The following is a 14827-nucleotide window of genomic DNA, read 5'->3' as shown; positions in this document are numbered from 1 at the left end:
TCCGTCAGATTAAGATGTTCATCTTTATCAAAGTTAGATTACATTAATATGTTTTTGTGTTCAATTTAAAACTGTTTTGTTTATTTTCGTTATACCAAATATAACCTTATAAGACTAAATAATGTAAAATGATTCTAATGAAATGTTCTAATTCTAATGAATTCTAAAAAACAATAAGGTCTATAACTGCATTAAAAGGGACCAAAGAGTGTTTTAACCAATTGAAAGTGTAATAAGTCTGAATGGCTGTATCAGAAAAGGGATGAGTGTGGTCAGTGTGGTTGGACAGTATTTGTGGGAGGATGTGTCTCCCTGTTAGATTTCAATAACACAATATGCAAACAGTCGCTGGTGTAAACTGTAACTGGGCCAGTATGAGTATGACAAGCCCATTATGGTGAATGAGTGATTAGGAAAGCTCTTCATACACTGTGTATTACCACCACACACTGAATGTTTTCTGTCCAGAAGTCATGTTTTCATACACTGTGTATTACCCCACCACCACACACTGAATGTTTTCTGTCCAGAAGTCATGTTGCTGTCCAAACTCTGGCATATTCCAAGGAACATTTTTAAAAAATTCTCAGAATTTCCTTTCAGGTCTTTGACTTCTCAAGGTCAAACACCAGTTCCAGGCACTATGCCTACTATGAATATGCTTACAGTAGAAACTAAATGTCTACCATTCAAAGCTACATTCAGTTTCAGTTGCATTCTCTGAATAGTATTTGTATGTGCTACAGAATGTATTCACATCCCTTGACATTTCCCACATTTTGTTGTGTTACAAAGTGGGATTAAATTTACACAAAATACTCTGCAGTGGAAGTATTTTTACATCCATTCTGTTCCCGAAAAACTTGTCAGTCCTTAAAGATTACAAGCATACCCAGAACATGAAACACAACCCTGCCAAGCCGCACTGCCCACTTAACCCAGAAGTCAGCCAGAAGTCAGCCAGAAGTCAGCCAGAAGTCAGCCAGAAGAAACACAGTACAACTGGCGACTGAAGTCAGCATGCATGCACCCGGCCCACCACAAGGAGATGCTAGAGTACAATGGGACAAGGTGCACCCGGCCCACCACAAGGAGATGCTAGAGTACAATGGGACAAGGTGCACCCGGCCCACCACAAGGAGATGCTAGAGTACAATGGGACAAGGTACACCCGGCCCACCACAAGGAGATGCTAGAGTACAATGGGACAAGGTGCACCCGGCCCACCACAAGGAGATGCTAGAGTACAATGGGACAAGGTCCACCCGGCCCACCACAAGGAGATGCTAGAGTACAATGGGACAAGGTGCACCCGGCCCACCACAAGGAGATGCTAGAGTACAATGGGACAAGGTGCACCCGGCCCACCACAAGGAGATGCTAGAGTACAATGGGACAAGGTCCACCCGGCCCACCACAAGGAGATGCTAGAGTACAATGGGACAAGGTGCACCCGGCCCACCACAAGGAGATGCTAGAGTACAATGGGACAAGGTGCACCCGGCCCACCACCCGGCCCACCACAAGGAGATGCTAGAGTACAATGGGACAAGGTGCACGCGGCCCACCACCCGGCCCACCACAAGGAGATGCTAGAGTACAATGGGACAAGGTGCACCCGGCCCACCACAAGGAGATGCTAGAGTACAATGGGACAAGGTGCACTCGGCCCACCACAAGGAGATGCTAGAGTACAATGGGACAAGGTGCACCCGGCCCACCACCCGGCCCACCACAAGGAGATGCTAGAGTACAATGGGACAAGGTGCACCCGGCCCACCACAAGGAGATGCTAGAGTACAATGGGACAAGGTGCACCCGGCCCACCACAAGGAGATGCTAGAGTACAATGGGACAAGGTGCACCCGGCCCACCACAAGGAGATGCTAGAGTACAATGGGACAAGGTGCACCCGGCCCACCACAAGGAGATGCTAGAGTACAATGGGACAAGGTGCACCCGGCCCACCACCCGGCCCACCACAAGGAGATGCTAGAGTACAATGGGACAAGGTGCACGCGGCCCACCACCCGGCCCACCACAAGGAGATGCTAGAGTACAATGGGACAAGGTGCACGCGGCCCACCACCCGGCCCACCACAAGGAGATGCTAGAGTACAATGGGACAAGGTGCACCCGGCGCACCACAAGGAGATGCTAGACTACAATGGGACAAGGTGCACTCGGCCCACCACAAGGAGATGCTAGAGTACAATGGGACAAGGTGCACCCGGCCCACCACCCGGCCCACCACAAGGAGATGCTAGAGTACAATGGGACAAGGTGCACCCGGCCCACCACAAGGAAATGCTAGAGTACAATGGGACAAGGTGCACCCTGCCCACCACAAGGAGATGCTAGAGTACAATGGGACAAGGTGCACCCGGCCCACCACAAGGAGATGCTAGAGTACAATGGGACAAGGTGCACCCGGCCCACCACAAGGAGATGCTAGAGTACAATGGGACAAGGTGCACCAGGCCCACCACAAGGAGATGCTAGAGTACAATGGGACAAGGACATCCCGGCTGGCCAAACCCTCCCCTAACCCTGATGACACTGGGCCAATTGTGTGCCACCTCATGGTTCTCCCGATCACAACACAGCCTGGGATCAAACCCAGGTCTGCAGTGACGCCTCAAGCATGAGGGGGATTAGCAATTGTGTGCCACCTCATAGGTTCTCAAGGTCGCAATGCAGCCTGGGATCGAACCCAGGTCTGTAGTGACACCTCAAGCACAGTGCCTTAGACTGCTGCGCCACTCGAGTGGCAATGGCGTTCCCACTCAACACTCACTTTATGAAGGCACTGTATAGAAGACTGATGGGTTTCTACTGTGAGTGGTGAGTGGGAACGCCATTGCTAACATATTAGATATGCTATCATAGAACTATATAGGCATACTGTGGTGATGCAGCATCTGTATGAATCCAGTCCACCATGCATTCTAATGAAGTATAATGTGACAGTTACAGCACCCCCTCCCTTATTTTACCTGAAATGCACAAGGTCCTCTACTCCGACAATAAATCCACAGATAAGAGTGTAAACCAAATTTGTTTCTAGTAATCTCTCCTCTGCTAGGCTTCTTCTTATGACTTTATATGGTGGTTGGCAACCAACTTTATGTTGTATTACCACCACCAACTTGACTGGAGTGTGGACCTCAGTTCACCTTTCAGTCACCCACTGGGTATATGCTGCTAAAAAAACAATGAGGAGATGGGAGAGGCAGGGCTTGCAGCAGCCAAGTCACAAATATAATCAAGTATATTTTAGTGCCTAGCTATGCAGACTCTCGTTGACACGCGCAAGCAGTGTGGATGCAATGATTGAATAACATGTATGTGTACATTTATTTTTCAAGGATTGGGCACATAACAAGTGGTGTGGTCAGCATGGCAGTCTCATGTAAATGTCAGCACATGTGAGTTAATTTTTTTTATTTTTTATTTCCATCTATCCAGTCCCCAAATCCCTACTCAGATTTTGCTTGCCTATGTTTTATTAGTAGGCTACGGCAAAATATGATGCGCTGTGTAGTCAGCATTCTGAGGCGCTAATCTGCGCATTTTTCCAGTATATGGATCTGTGACATCCGGAACACTTGGGCTCACATGGATAGGCTTCATATTGTTGTTAGATCAGCGAATTGAGGTCGCGGGATTCGTTTCAGTGAAGCTCACATTAAATATTAGGTGATGATGATGATGATATGATGATGTCGTAGTCATTAGTAATTGTAATTTTAGCCAAATGCAGGAGCTGACATTATACACGTTGCCCGTGCACCGCCACCACTTACAGGTTGAGGTACAGAAGGAAGTATCGGTCGTTTGACCTTTTGACTGCTCTGGCGGCGAATGTCAAATCGAATGACAAAAAGGTTGGCATTTCTCAGAGCGCAGCTGGGGTCCCCGCGCGGATCTCAGGGGCTGAGGACGTCGGCGTTCCAGAGATAATGACAGCGAGCGCTCTGAAAGGTATGCGAAACGGACTGTATTTTTTTATACATTTTTGTTGTTGTTGCATAATTCGTTTTAAACCAGATACGTTTTGTTTCAAATGACACTGAAATGATTGTTTCGGAGTAGCATCGTCGTCATGTGTTTCTCCCCGATTAGATTTGAATATTACATAATGATTATCTTCTATCTCTGCCCCAGGAATTCTGTTGGCTAGATCCGCATAAAGATATTCTGCATATCATGGTTTGGCAATCAGTATAAGTCTATCTGCGTTTTACCATAATATTAGACATTTGAATATCCCATAGCATCGATGATGTTTGGTTCTATTCCGTGCAGGTGTTTTGTCAAGTTACAGGCCTATCTTTAGGCGAGGAAATGCGTAACGATGGGAAAACAGCCCTGTGCGCTCAGACTCTGTATGACGTTACATACCTTTTCCTGTTGCCGCTTTAAGCTTTTTTTTATGCATTTTCTAGTAATTATGAGCCAAAAACATGCACTCATATGAATGGTGAAACCGCCGGCCTAAACAACCAAGCGCACTGAATGACAAATATGACCGGGGGGATTTTTAGGCATGATCTGAGATTATTAATGACTCACTATTTTAAATGGGGGGAAACACTAAAATATTTAATATGTGCTTAGCTAATGATTCTCATAGTTTTTTAAAGTCACTGACTCATTAAAATGGAAAACTACATGCTAAGTAAAAGAAAAGCTGGCTATGCCGTGGATAATTAATGTTGCTGAATACAGTGGAGGGGCAGGTTGAAGAAGACGACGACAATATAGAGAAACCAACTAAATATTCTACTAATTATTTGCTATCATTCTTAAATGAATTATTTAGCTCAGATTTCAAAGGAAATGGGTTTTGCTGAGGAAAAAATTGTAGGGAAATCCCTTGCATGATCCAGGTGCTGAAGCGATGGCCAGTTCTGGTTTCATATGGTGACAGTGTCGTGCCGCCTCCTGTCCTATGCCGCACGGTGGTGTCACATGATGAGATGCGTGGTTTCCGTTTCACACCAGACTAGTAAAACCGTTAATACTGACGATTACATTATATTATCGAAACTAGATACATTCAGGACAACATTTTTCAGTGCAGGTGTTAGTGTAGTAGCTTATTAATATGGTGTATTGATATTACTTGCCTATAGGCTAATTAAGAGCAAATAACCACATGAAGGCTTAACTTGATTTATTACCCTTTTAAGAGCATATTTCTCTTATGCATACATTTCAACGAAATGACGTTGAACCAACGTGGAATAGACATCGAATTGACTTCTGTACCCAGTGGGTTGTGATATATAGCAATACTATGTTTTATTTTCATTCCATCATGATTCCTTTGATGATGATTGGAAAGATGTTTAGAGATTCTTCATTAGGCTAAGCAAGAATCTATTTAGTTCAAAATGTAAAGACAGCTGCATGGACAATAGGCTACACACAGATCAAGTAATTTAGGCTACTGTCTGCCAGTGAACCCTAACCCTAGCCAGCAGATTTTACAGGTCAATAAAGCTTTAACCTGTAGGGATAATCATTAATCCACTGTCCACCATTAAATATGATGGCAAATCCACCGATTCAAGCAGAAAATATTATTTTAGGTCAGTCAGTTTAGTGAAGATAATGGCTGTATGGCTGGACTGGATTCAAGTAGCCTAATGTTGTCCTCAATATCCATAAGTCTTAAAAATCATGAAGTATAGCAGTTTTTGAAGAGGCGTAGCTGGAAGAGTGAAATAAACTTCTGTTTATGAGGCGAAGGTCTTATAAAACATCACAAGATCTTTGTTAAACTACAACTTCCTTAACCCACAGTGCTTAAACCTCTCCTGTAAAGGAATAAAGGAATGCAATGTGGCATTTAAACCTATATAGTAAGTTAATAAAGGTAGTAGTAGGCTGGGCTATAGAGTTAGATTATTTTAATGGCTGTCATTTGTTTTTTATGTAGCAGGTTTACGATAATCTCTCCCTGTTTATTCATATTCGCTTATCTGTCCATTATTCTGGATTATGTGGAAGTGTAGTTGTCATTGTAGTGTGATTTTTTTCTGCTTTTCGAACTTGGATCCCAAATACAGTACAGTGGACACTCTCATCATCCAAGTGATCCCTTCTTGCATCACACAGTTCTGTGACCATAGACATAAAATAGTGGTCAAAAGGGGGTCAAAAGGTCAATGCCAGGACATTACATTGCTTTTGATGCCCAAGTCCAGTCCTCTCAGCGAGTGAGGATTGTAACCATTTGAATTGGAGACTGACTGCAGGAGTAGTAGTGCATCTGGGGTAAATGTCTGATGTTGGGAGGTTAGCTGTCAGAGGAAACTAAATCCTACAATAGAGCGGCACTTTGCATCCGGTTACGTCTGGAATCATTTCTCCTTTTGGACATTCCCTTGCCTGCTGTGCTTTCAGTCCAGGGCTCCTGTTGTAAAGGGTTTCCCAGGCCCGGGTTCTGCTTTGAGAAACCATGCAGCCCTTTAGTTGCCAGGGAACTGGGCCAAGGAAGGAAGCATGCTGCAGAACGCCAAGTAGCTGTCTTGGTGTGCTTTCCAAATAGCACACCATTCCCTATATAGTGTAATACTTTTGACCAGTGGTAGAAAAAGTACCCATTTATTGTACTTGAGTAAAAGGAAATATACCTTTTAATAGGAAATAACTCAAGTAAAAGTGAAAGTCACCCAGTAAAATACTACTTGAGTAAAAGTCTAAAAGTATCTGGTTTTAAATGTACTTAAAGGATAAGTTTACCCAAAATCCAGAAACTCCCAAGTGATTCCATACATTGAAACTAGTTCAGTGGAGCTTGGCCTCTCCCCCTCTCTCTCCCTGTAGCGCTGTACTGAAACCGGTGCAAAAACGGGTCACGTGACTCGTGACATTGCTGGATGCAGGCCTCGCTTTCCTCCTTTGCCAGTGAATTCATGATTCAGAAATCAGCAATTATGGACAAAATCGTTTTTTATTGAAAGTGCATGGCCAAATTAGCTATTTTGGTCAGAAGTACTATATGTTTTGAGTCACAAAATGTGTACTTTTCCACCTAAAACATTTTAGATTTATTTATGATAATTATTTTATATAGCCGACTGCTAAAATACAGCTGTTTCTACTGTCTGTCCATGGACTGGATCTGGAGCAGTGCCAAAATACAAATAGGTGTTTGAGAAGAGAACGCGACAAAACAACGGAGGTATGTAGCCCAGTCTGACTCTTGAAGTTTGCAGTGTTCTTATTGTGTTAGTACCATTGCATCATATAATGTAGACATAGAGGCATAGGTGCTCTACAGGTTAGCATATGTTCCCTATATATTTATAACAGCTGGGGTTGAGAGACAATAGACATTGTGTCACCTTTATTTGCAGAATAGAATACCCCCAAAGCATGGTGATAAATAAACATAGGCTATATAGTGTTTCAGACTAATATGAAAACATAAACCCACTAACAGTCCCGTTCATAGAGGTTGATCATAAGCGATCATTCAATAAAGTAAAGTTGCCACTTACTCGTTAGATAACTGTCCATTTGACCCAGGTGAAACAGGGATGTGTCTCCAATTCGGTTTTTTGGAACATGGGATCAAAAGGGCCGCAAAATCCCCTTGTTTGCAAACTAACTGTTCCTCATCATCATTACATTCCTCCATTTTTGTAGGAATTTGAATTCTCATATTTCACATATTTGAAATCTCTGCAGCACAAACATAATTTGCAGCATTGAAGCACAATTGCCACAACTGCACCACCAGTCTGTGTTGATCCTGGGGATGGGTTGGGGCTGTGGTCCAGCTACTACCTGTCTGTGTTGATCCTGGGGATGGGTTGGGGCTGTGGTCCAGCTACTGCCTGTCTGTGTTGATCCTGGGGATGGGTTGGGGCTGTGGTCCAGCTACTACCTGTCTGTGTTGATCCTGGGGATGGGTTGGGGCTGTGGTCCAGCTACTGCCTGTCTGTGTTGATCCTGGGGATGGGTTGGAGCTGTGGTCCAGCTACTGCCTGTCTGTGTTGATCCTGGGGATGGGTTGGGGCTGTGGTCCAGCTACTGCCTGTCTGTGTTGATCCTGGGGATGGGTTGGGGCTGTGGTCCAGCTACTGCCTGTCTGTGTTGATCCTGGGGATGGGTTGGGGCTGTGGTCCAGCTACTGCCTGTCTGTGTTGATCCTGGGGATGGTTTGGGGCTGTGGTCCAGCTACTGCCTGTCTGTGTTGATCCTGGGGATGGTTTGGGGCTGTGGTCCAGCTACTGCTGCAGCACCAGTCTGTGTTGATCCTGGGGATGGTTTGGGGCTGTGGTCCAGCTACTGCCTGTCTGTGTTGATCCTGGGGATGGGTTGGGGCTGTGGTCTAGCTACTGCCGCAGCACCGGTCTGTGTTGATCCTGGGGATGGGTTGGGGCCGTGGTCCAGCTACTACCTGTCTGTGTTGATCCTGGGGATGGGTTGGGGCTGTGGTCCAGCTACTGCCTGTCTGTGTTGATCCTGGGGATGGGTTGGGGCTGTGGTCCAGCTACTGCCTGTCTGTGTTGATCCTGGGGATGGGTTGGGGCCGTGGTCCAGCTACTACCTGTCTGTGTTGATCCTGGGGATGGGTTGGGGCTGTGGTCCAGCAACTACCGGTCTGTGTGGATCCTGGGGATGGGTTGGGGCTGTGGTCCAGATACTACCTGTCTGTGTTGATCCTGGGGATGGGTTGGGGCTGTGGTCCAGCTACTGCCTGTCTGTGTTGATCCTGGGGATGGGTTGGGGCTGTGGTCCAGCTACTGCCTGTCTGTGTTGATCCTGGGGATGGGTTGGGGCTGTGGTCCAGCTATTGCCTGTCTGTGTTGATCCTGGGGATGGGTTGGGGCTGTGGTCCAGCTACTGCCTGTCTGTGTTGATCCTGGGGATGGGTTGGGGCTGTGGTCCAGCTATTGCCTGTCTGTGTTGATCCTGGGGATGGGTTGGGGCTGTGGTCCAGCTACTGCCTGTCTGTGTTGATCCTGGGGATGGTTTGGGGCTGTGGTCCAGCTACTGCCTGTCTGTGTTGATCCTGGGGATGGGTTGGGGCTGTGGTCCAGCTACTACCTGTCTGTGTTGATCCTGGGGATGGGTCGGGGCTGTGGTCCAGCTACTACCGGTCTGTGTTGATCCTGGGGATGGGTTGGGGCTGTGGTCCAGCTACTGCCTATCTGTGTTGATCCTGGGGATGGGTTGGGGCTGTGGTCCAGCTACTGCTGCAGCACCAGTCTGTGTTGATCCTGGGGATGGGTTGGGGCTGTGGTCCAGCTACTGCCTGTCTGTGTTGATCCTGGGGATGGGTTGGGGCTGTGGTCCAGCTATTGCCTGTCTGTGTTGATCCTGGGGATGGGTTGGGGCTGTGGTCCAGCTACTGCTGTCTGTGTTGATCCTGGGGATGGGTTGGGGCTGTGGTCCAGCTATTGCCTGTCTGTGTTGATCCTGGGGATGGGTTGGGGCTGTGGTCCAGCTACTGCCTGTCTGTGTTGATCCTGGGGATGGTTTGGGGCTGTGGTCCAGCTACTGCCTGTCTGTGTTGATCCTGGGGATGGGTTGGGGCTGTGGTCCAGCTACTACCTGTCTGTGTTGATCCTGGGGATGGGTTGGGGCTGTGGTCCAGCTACTACCGGTCTGTGTTGATCCTGGGGATGGGTTGGGGCTGTGGTCCAGCTACTGCCTGTCTGTGTTGATCCTGGGGATGGGTTGGGGCTGTGGTCCAGCTACTACCTGTCTGTGTTGATCCTGGGGATGGGTTGGGGCTGTGGTCCAGCTACTGCCTGTCTGTGTTGATCCTGGGGATGGGTTGGGGCTGTGGTCCAGCTACTGCTGCAGCACCAGTCTGTGTTGATCCTGGGGATGGGTTGGGGCTGTGGTCCAGCTACTGCCGGTCTGTGTTGATCCTGGGGATGGGTTGGGGCTGTGGTCCAGCTACTACCGGTCTGTGTTGATCCTGGGGATGGGTTGGGGCTGTGGTCCAGCTACTACCGGTCTGTGTTGATCCTGGGGATGGGTTGGGGCTGTGGTCCAGCTACTACCGGTCTGTGTTGATCCTGGGGATGGGTTGGGGCTGTGGTCCAGCTACTACCGGTCTGTGTTGATCCTGGGGATGGGTTGGGGCTGTGGTCCAGCTACTGCTGCAGCACCAGTCTGTGTTGATCCTGGGGATGGGTTGGGGCTGTGGTCCAGATACTACCTGTCTGTGTTGATCCTGGGGATGGGTTGGGGCTGTGGTCCAGCTACTGCTGCAGCACCAGTCTGTGTTGATCCTGGGGATGGGTTGGGGCTGTGGTCCAGATACTACCTGTCTGTGTTGATCCTGGGGATGGGTTGGGGCTGTGGTCCAGCTACTGCCGGTCTGTGTTGATCCTGGGGATGGGTTGGGGCTGTGGTCCAGCTACTGCTGCAGCACCAGTCTGTGTTGATCCTGCAGCTTCGGTGTCTAGAGGGGCTGCGGCCATCTGAAGCTTACTTTGCCTAAATTCTTCGTCTGCATACTCACACTCCAAACAATACGGTTCGACGAGACCATCAGCGCCCCTCAAGTAGTTTTCTTCATCACTCGCAAGTATTTAGTCATCAGACATAGTTGTTACTTGTTGTTTATTTATATAACTAATGTGTAACAATGTCTTCCCCTCCGAAAAAAACTTGCATCTGTGAATAAGGGCCTAACGTGCAGTTCCTATGCTTTCAATAAAACAATGAATTTGTCCCCACTTCGCAGATTTCTGAATCAGGAATTCACTGGTAACGGAGCAGAGTGAGGCCTGCATCCAGCAATGTCACGAGTCACTTGACCCATTTCTGCAGCTGTTTCAGTACAGCAGTACAGTAGGAGAGAAGGGGGAAAGATGGCAAACTCCCCTGAACTAGTTTCAATGTATGGAATCACTTGGGAGTTTCTGGATTTTGGGTAAACTTCTCCTTAAAGTACAGTGGTGGAAAAAGTACTAACTTGTTATACTTGAGTACAAGTAAAAAGTTAAAGTTAATGCTATGCATCAAAACTTATTATATTAAGCAAAGCAGATGGCATAATGTTCTTGTTTTGTTTATTTACGGACAGCAAGACACACATTCCAACACAGACATAATTTACAAACGCAGTATTTGTGTTTAGTGAGTCCGCCAGATCAGAGGCAGTAGTAATGATTGATAGGTGTGTGAATTGGACGACATTGCTGTCCTGGCTGAGCATTCGAAATGTAACGAGTACATTTGGGTATCAGGGAAAATGTATGGAGTAAAAGGTACATATTTTCTTTAAGAATGTAGTGAAGTAAAAGTAAAAGTTGTCAACAAATATAAATAGTAAAGTAATCATACCAAAAAAAAGGACTAGTGATACTTTCAAGTATTTTTGCTTAAGTACTTTACACCACTGCTTTTTACCATTGGCCATTTTGACCAGAGGTCTATGGACAATATGGTGCCATTTGTGGAATCTCTTTTTGTGAGGGCTGGGGGGGATCGCCTGGGGCTGGGGGGAGAGTCGAGATCTTTAGTTATCAACTGACTGAAGTGCTCCCCCTCCCTGACAAATAACTATGCTGTCCTACAGTGCTGACTAAAATTCTTCAGCACTTTAATTTCTTTATTATCTTCCTGTGGAGGTGCTATACTGTATAGCCTCCAGCTGGCCCATACATGGGTCGAATTAAAGCCCCTTAGCAATGGAGACTGTCGCCTATGTAGATTATAAGAAACTGAAATCATATCATATCAAAGATTATTTGTCATGTGCGCTGAATACAACTGGTTTAGACCTTACAGTGAAATGCTTACTTACAGGCTCTAACCAACAGTTAGAGCCTGTAAGTGGTTTGTATTGTTAATTTAACCCTTATAATTAGTTATGAAGATATCTTGTTAACTACTGTAGCCTGTGAAAATACGTTATTAGAAATAAATGTGAATATTTTCGTATAGAATCCTGTGTAGGATATCCAGTGGGCTATCATCACAACAGCCTATTCATCATCAATGTATATTTTCTGACAAATATTACTGCTTTGTAAATAAATAACGATAAATCAGGCGATCATTTAGTCACCTACTGCCGGCATGGTATTGTCAGGATTGGCTTGTAGCCAGCATAAAGCCGGAAAGGACCCATTAACTCAACCGGGACTGGCAGCCAGAGCAACCGTGGATGTTCGGTGTAGTGAATACGGACCTGATGACAGCGTCCTGCTCCTGATATCCCGGAGAAAAGAAATCAGGGAGACACGGTGCTGGAACTACTAACACATATCTGGTGGATTATTTCTAAGAATATATCTGAGATTTATCGTCCAGAATATGTGCATTCACGCCATTCAGTAGCTGTTTTTGTCTTTTTTTAATGTAATTCTCAAACCCACGGCGCAGTGCTCATGAGATGAGCCTACTTGGTGGCTATAAGAAAAAGCCATGCAGTTATGATGGCTATGAATCTTTACAGTTGGTCGATAGCAGCGGAGGCTTCAATAACGGAGGAGGGAGACGCAGCGGAATCGGCTTGGTATCAGCAGCAACCCTAGGAGGACCGAAGGCAGGCCCACTGCGGGAGAACGACTGCAGCACCATGGACAGCTCAGGTAAGCGGTGGCTCTCCATGGGAGGCGGCGTAGCTCAAGCGCAGCAGGCAAGGCCAAGCTGGGGATAATGCTGATCTGTTGCATGCGAGGCAGAACACGCCTGTCGCTGTGTGATACTCCCTGAAATATATTTAATTTGAATAAGATCAGTGTAAATAGGTTAAAATATATTATCTAGACATTTCTGTCTTAGTGTTTCCACGCATTGCATCATGTAATAACGGTGTCTCCTTATATTGTAGCCTATATTGTTCTGCTTTCGTTTTTATTTTGTGTGAGTAGAGCTGATCTCATCATAGCAGTGATCTCATGTTACAGTCTTTTATTAAGCTACCAATATTTAAAAAAAACTTAAATTGATGTAATTGAACATGCACACATTATGATTAGACCATCTACATAGTCCCTACCAATCATCCTGATGTGGTGTAGCCCTAAGACTTGATTAACAGCTTGACAATAGCTAACATGACAACAACAACAAAAACACAAACCCAATAATACTCTATCCTTCCTTGTTCCTTTTGAAGAAGTGTATGTAGGGAATTTCCTGCATACAGTTGCCTGTATGTCATGTGGCCATTGGAGAGTTAAAAAGCCACAGTTCATTGTCAGTGAGTGAGTGGAAGTGTTGTGAACAGGGATATATCAACCAGGGCCCATATTCACAAAACACATCTTAGCATAAGAAGCTGCTTAAGATTTCTTTTTTTTTCATAAAGTAGTTTAAGTGCATTTCCTCAATTGCCCTCCTCTATGTTAAGATTGAATGAACTTCCCAAATATCTTCTTACAAATCTTCTTAATATGTTTGTTGCTAGGCAACCGTTTTAGCTATCTAGCTAGCAATGGCAATCATGTTAGCATATTTCTTACTGAGATTACTGTTCTAAACATGTTCTTGGGTTTAAAATAATCCGTACTGAAACTTTCAGAGAAAGTTTGTTAGTCAATTCAACATGTTCAAATGCTTTCATGAGCTTTCTCTCACTGCCCTGAGTTTAAGACAACGGTTTAGCTATCTTGGAATTAACAACATTTCCAATAAATTTATTTGTGGGCCTCCCGAGTGGCGCAGCGGTCTAAGGCACTGCATCACTACAGATCCTGGTTTGATCCCAGGCTGTGTCGCAGCCGGCTGCGACCGGGAGACCCATGAGGCGGCGCACAATTGGCCCATCGTCGTCCGGGTTTGGCTGGCCAGGTTGTCATTGTCCCATCGCGCTCTATTGACTCCTGTGGCGGGCCGGGCGCAATGCACACTGACACATTGCGGACAGATAGCCTTACATTCCCCTGCAAAATGTCTTGATAAACTTGGGAAATAATTTTTCCGTCGATGATAGCAAGCTGTCCAGGCCCTGAGGCAGAAAAGCAGGCCCAAACCATGATGCTCCCTCCACTATACTTTACAGTTGGGATGAGGCTTTTTTTCTCCACACATAGTGTTGTGTGTTCCTTTCAAACAACTAGTTTAATCTGTCCACAGAATATTTTGCCAGTATGTGGAACATCCAGGTGCACTTTTGCAAACTTCAGACGTGCAGAAATATTTTTTTTGGACAGCAGTGGCTTCTTCGGTGGTGAACACCATTCTTGTTTAGTGTTTTACTTATCGTAGACTCGTCAACAGAGATGTTAGCATGTTCCAGAGATTTCTGTCTTTAGCTGACACTCTAGGATTCTTCTTAACCTCATTGAGCATTCTGCGCAATACTCTTGCAGTCATCTTTGCAGGATGGCCACTTCTAGGGACAGTAGCAACAGTGCTGAACTTTCTCCATTTATGGACAATTGGTCATACCATGGACTGATGAACATCAAGGCTTTTAGAGATACTTTTGCAACTCTTTCCAACTTTATGCAAGTCAACAATTCTCAATCTTAGGTCTTCTGAGATCTCTTTTGTTTGAGGCATGGTTCACATCAGGCAATGCTTCTTGTGAATAGCAAACTCACATTTTGTGAGTGTTTTTTTATAGGGCAGGGCAGCTCTAACCTACATCTCCAATCTCGTGTCATTGATTGGACTCCAGGTTAGCTGACTCCTGACTCCAATTAGCTTTTGGAGAAGTCATTAGCCTAGGGTGTTCACATACTTTTCCCAACCTACACTGTGATTTTTTAAATGATTTATTCAATATAGACAAGACAAATACAATCATTTGTGTGTTATTAGTTTAAGCACACTATGTTTGTCTATTGTTGTGATTATAGATGAAGATCAGATCAAATTTGATGACCAATTT

The 14827-nt window shown here is 45.7% G+C and overlaps 1 protein-coding gene across 4 annotated transcripts in view; it reads left to right on the top strand.

Annotated features, from left to right (window-relative positions):
• Positions 1–3574: 3574 nt before the first annotated feature.
• The window catches only part of LOC110524725 (DnaJ (Hsp40) homolog, subfamily C, member 6), a 60704-nt gene continuing 49451 nt past the window's right edge, over positions 3575–14827 (top strand). Inside the window, exons 1-2 of one of the 4 annotated variants that reach the window (XM_036978620.1) lie at positions 3575–3984; positions 12443–12578. In XM_036978620.1, coding sequence (XP_036834515.1) covers positions 12566–12578 — 13 coding nt within the window. In that variant the 5' untranslated portion in view covers positions 3575–3984; positions 12443–12565. Of the gene's footprint in view, positions 3985–11977; positions 12579–14827 lie in introns of those variants that run through there. The other 3 variants (XM_036978617.1, XM_036978619.1, XM_036978618.1) reach the window with 3 other exon arrangements.

Source organism: Oncorhynchus mykiss, chromosome 5 (assembly GCF_013265735.2).
Source record: "Oncorhynchus mykiss isolate Arlee chromosome 5, USDA_OmykA_1.1, whole genome shotgun sequence".
NCBI lineage: Eukaryota > Metazoa > Chordata > Actinopteri > Salmoniformes > Salmonidae > Oncorhynchus > Oncorhynchus mykiss.
Note: the sequence above shows the minus strand (reverse complement) of the source record. Positions and strands in the feature narration are given on the sequence as shown.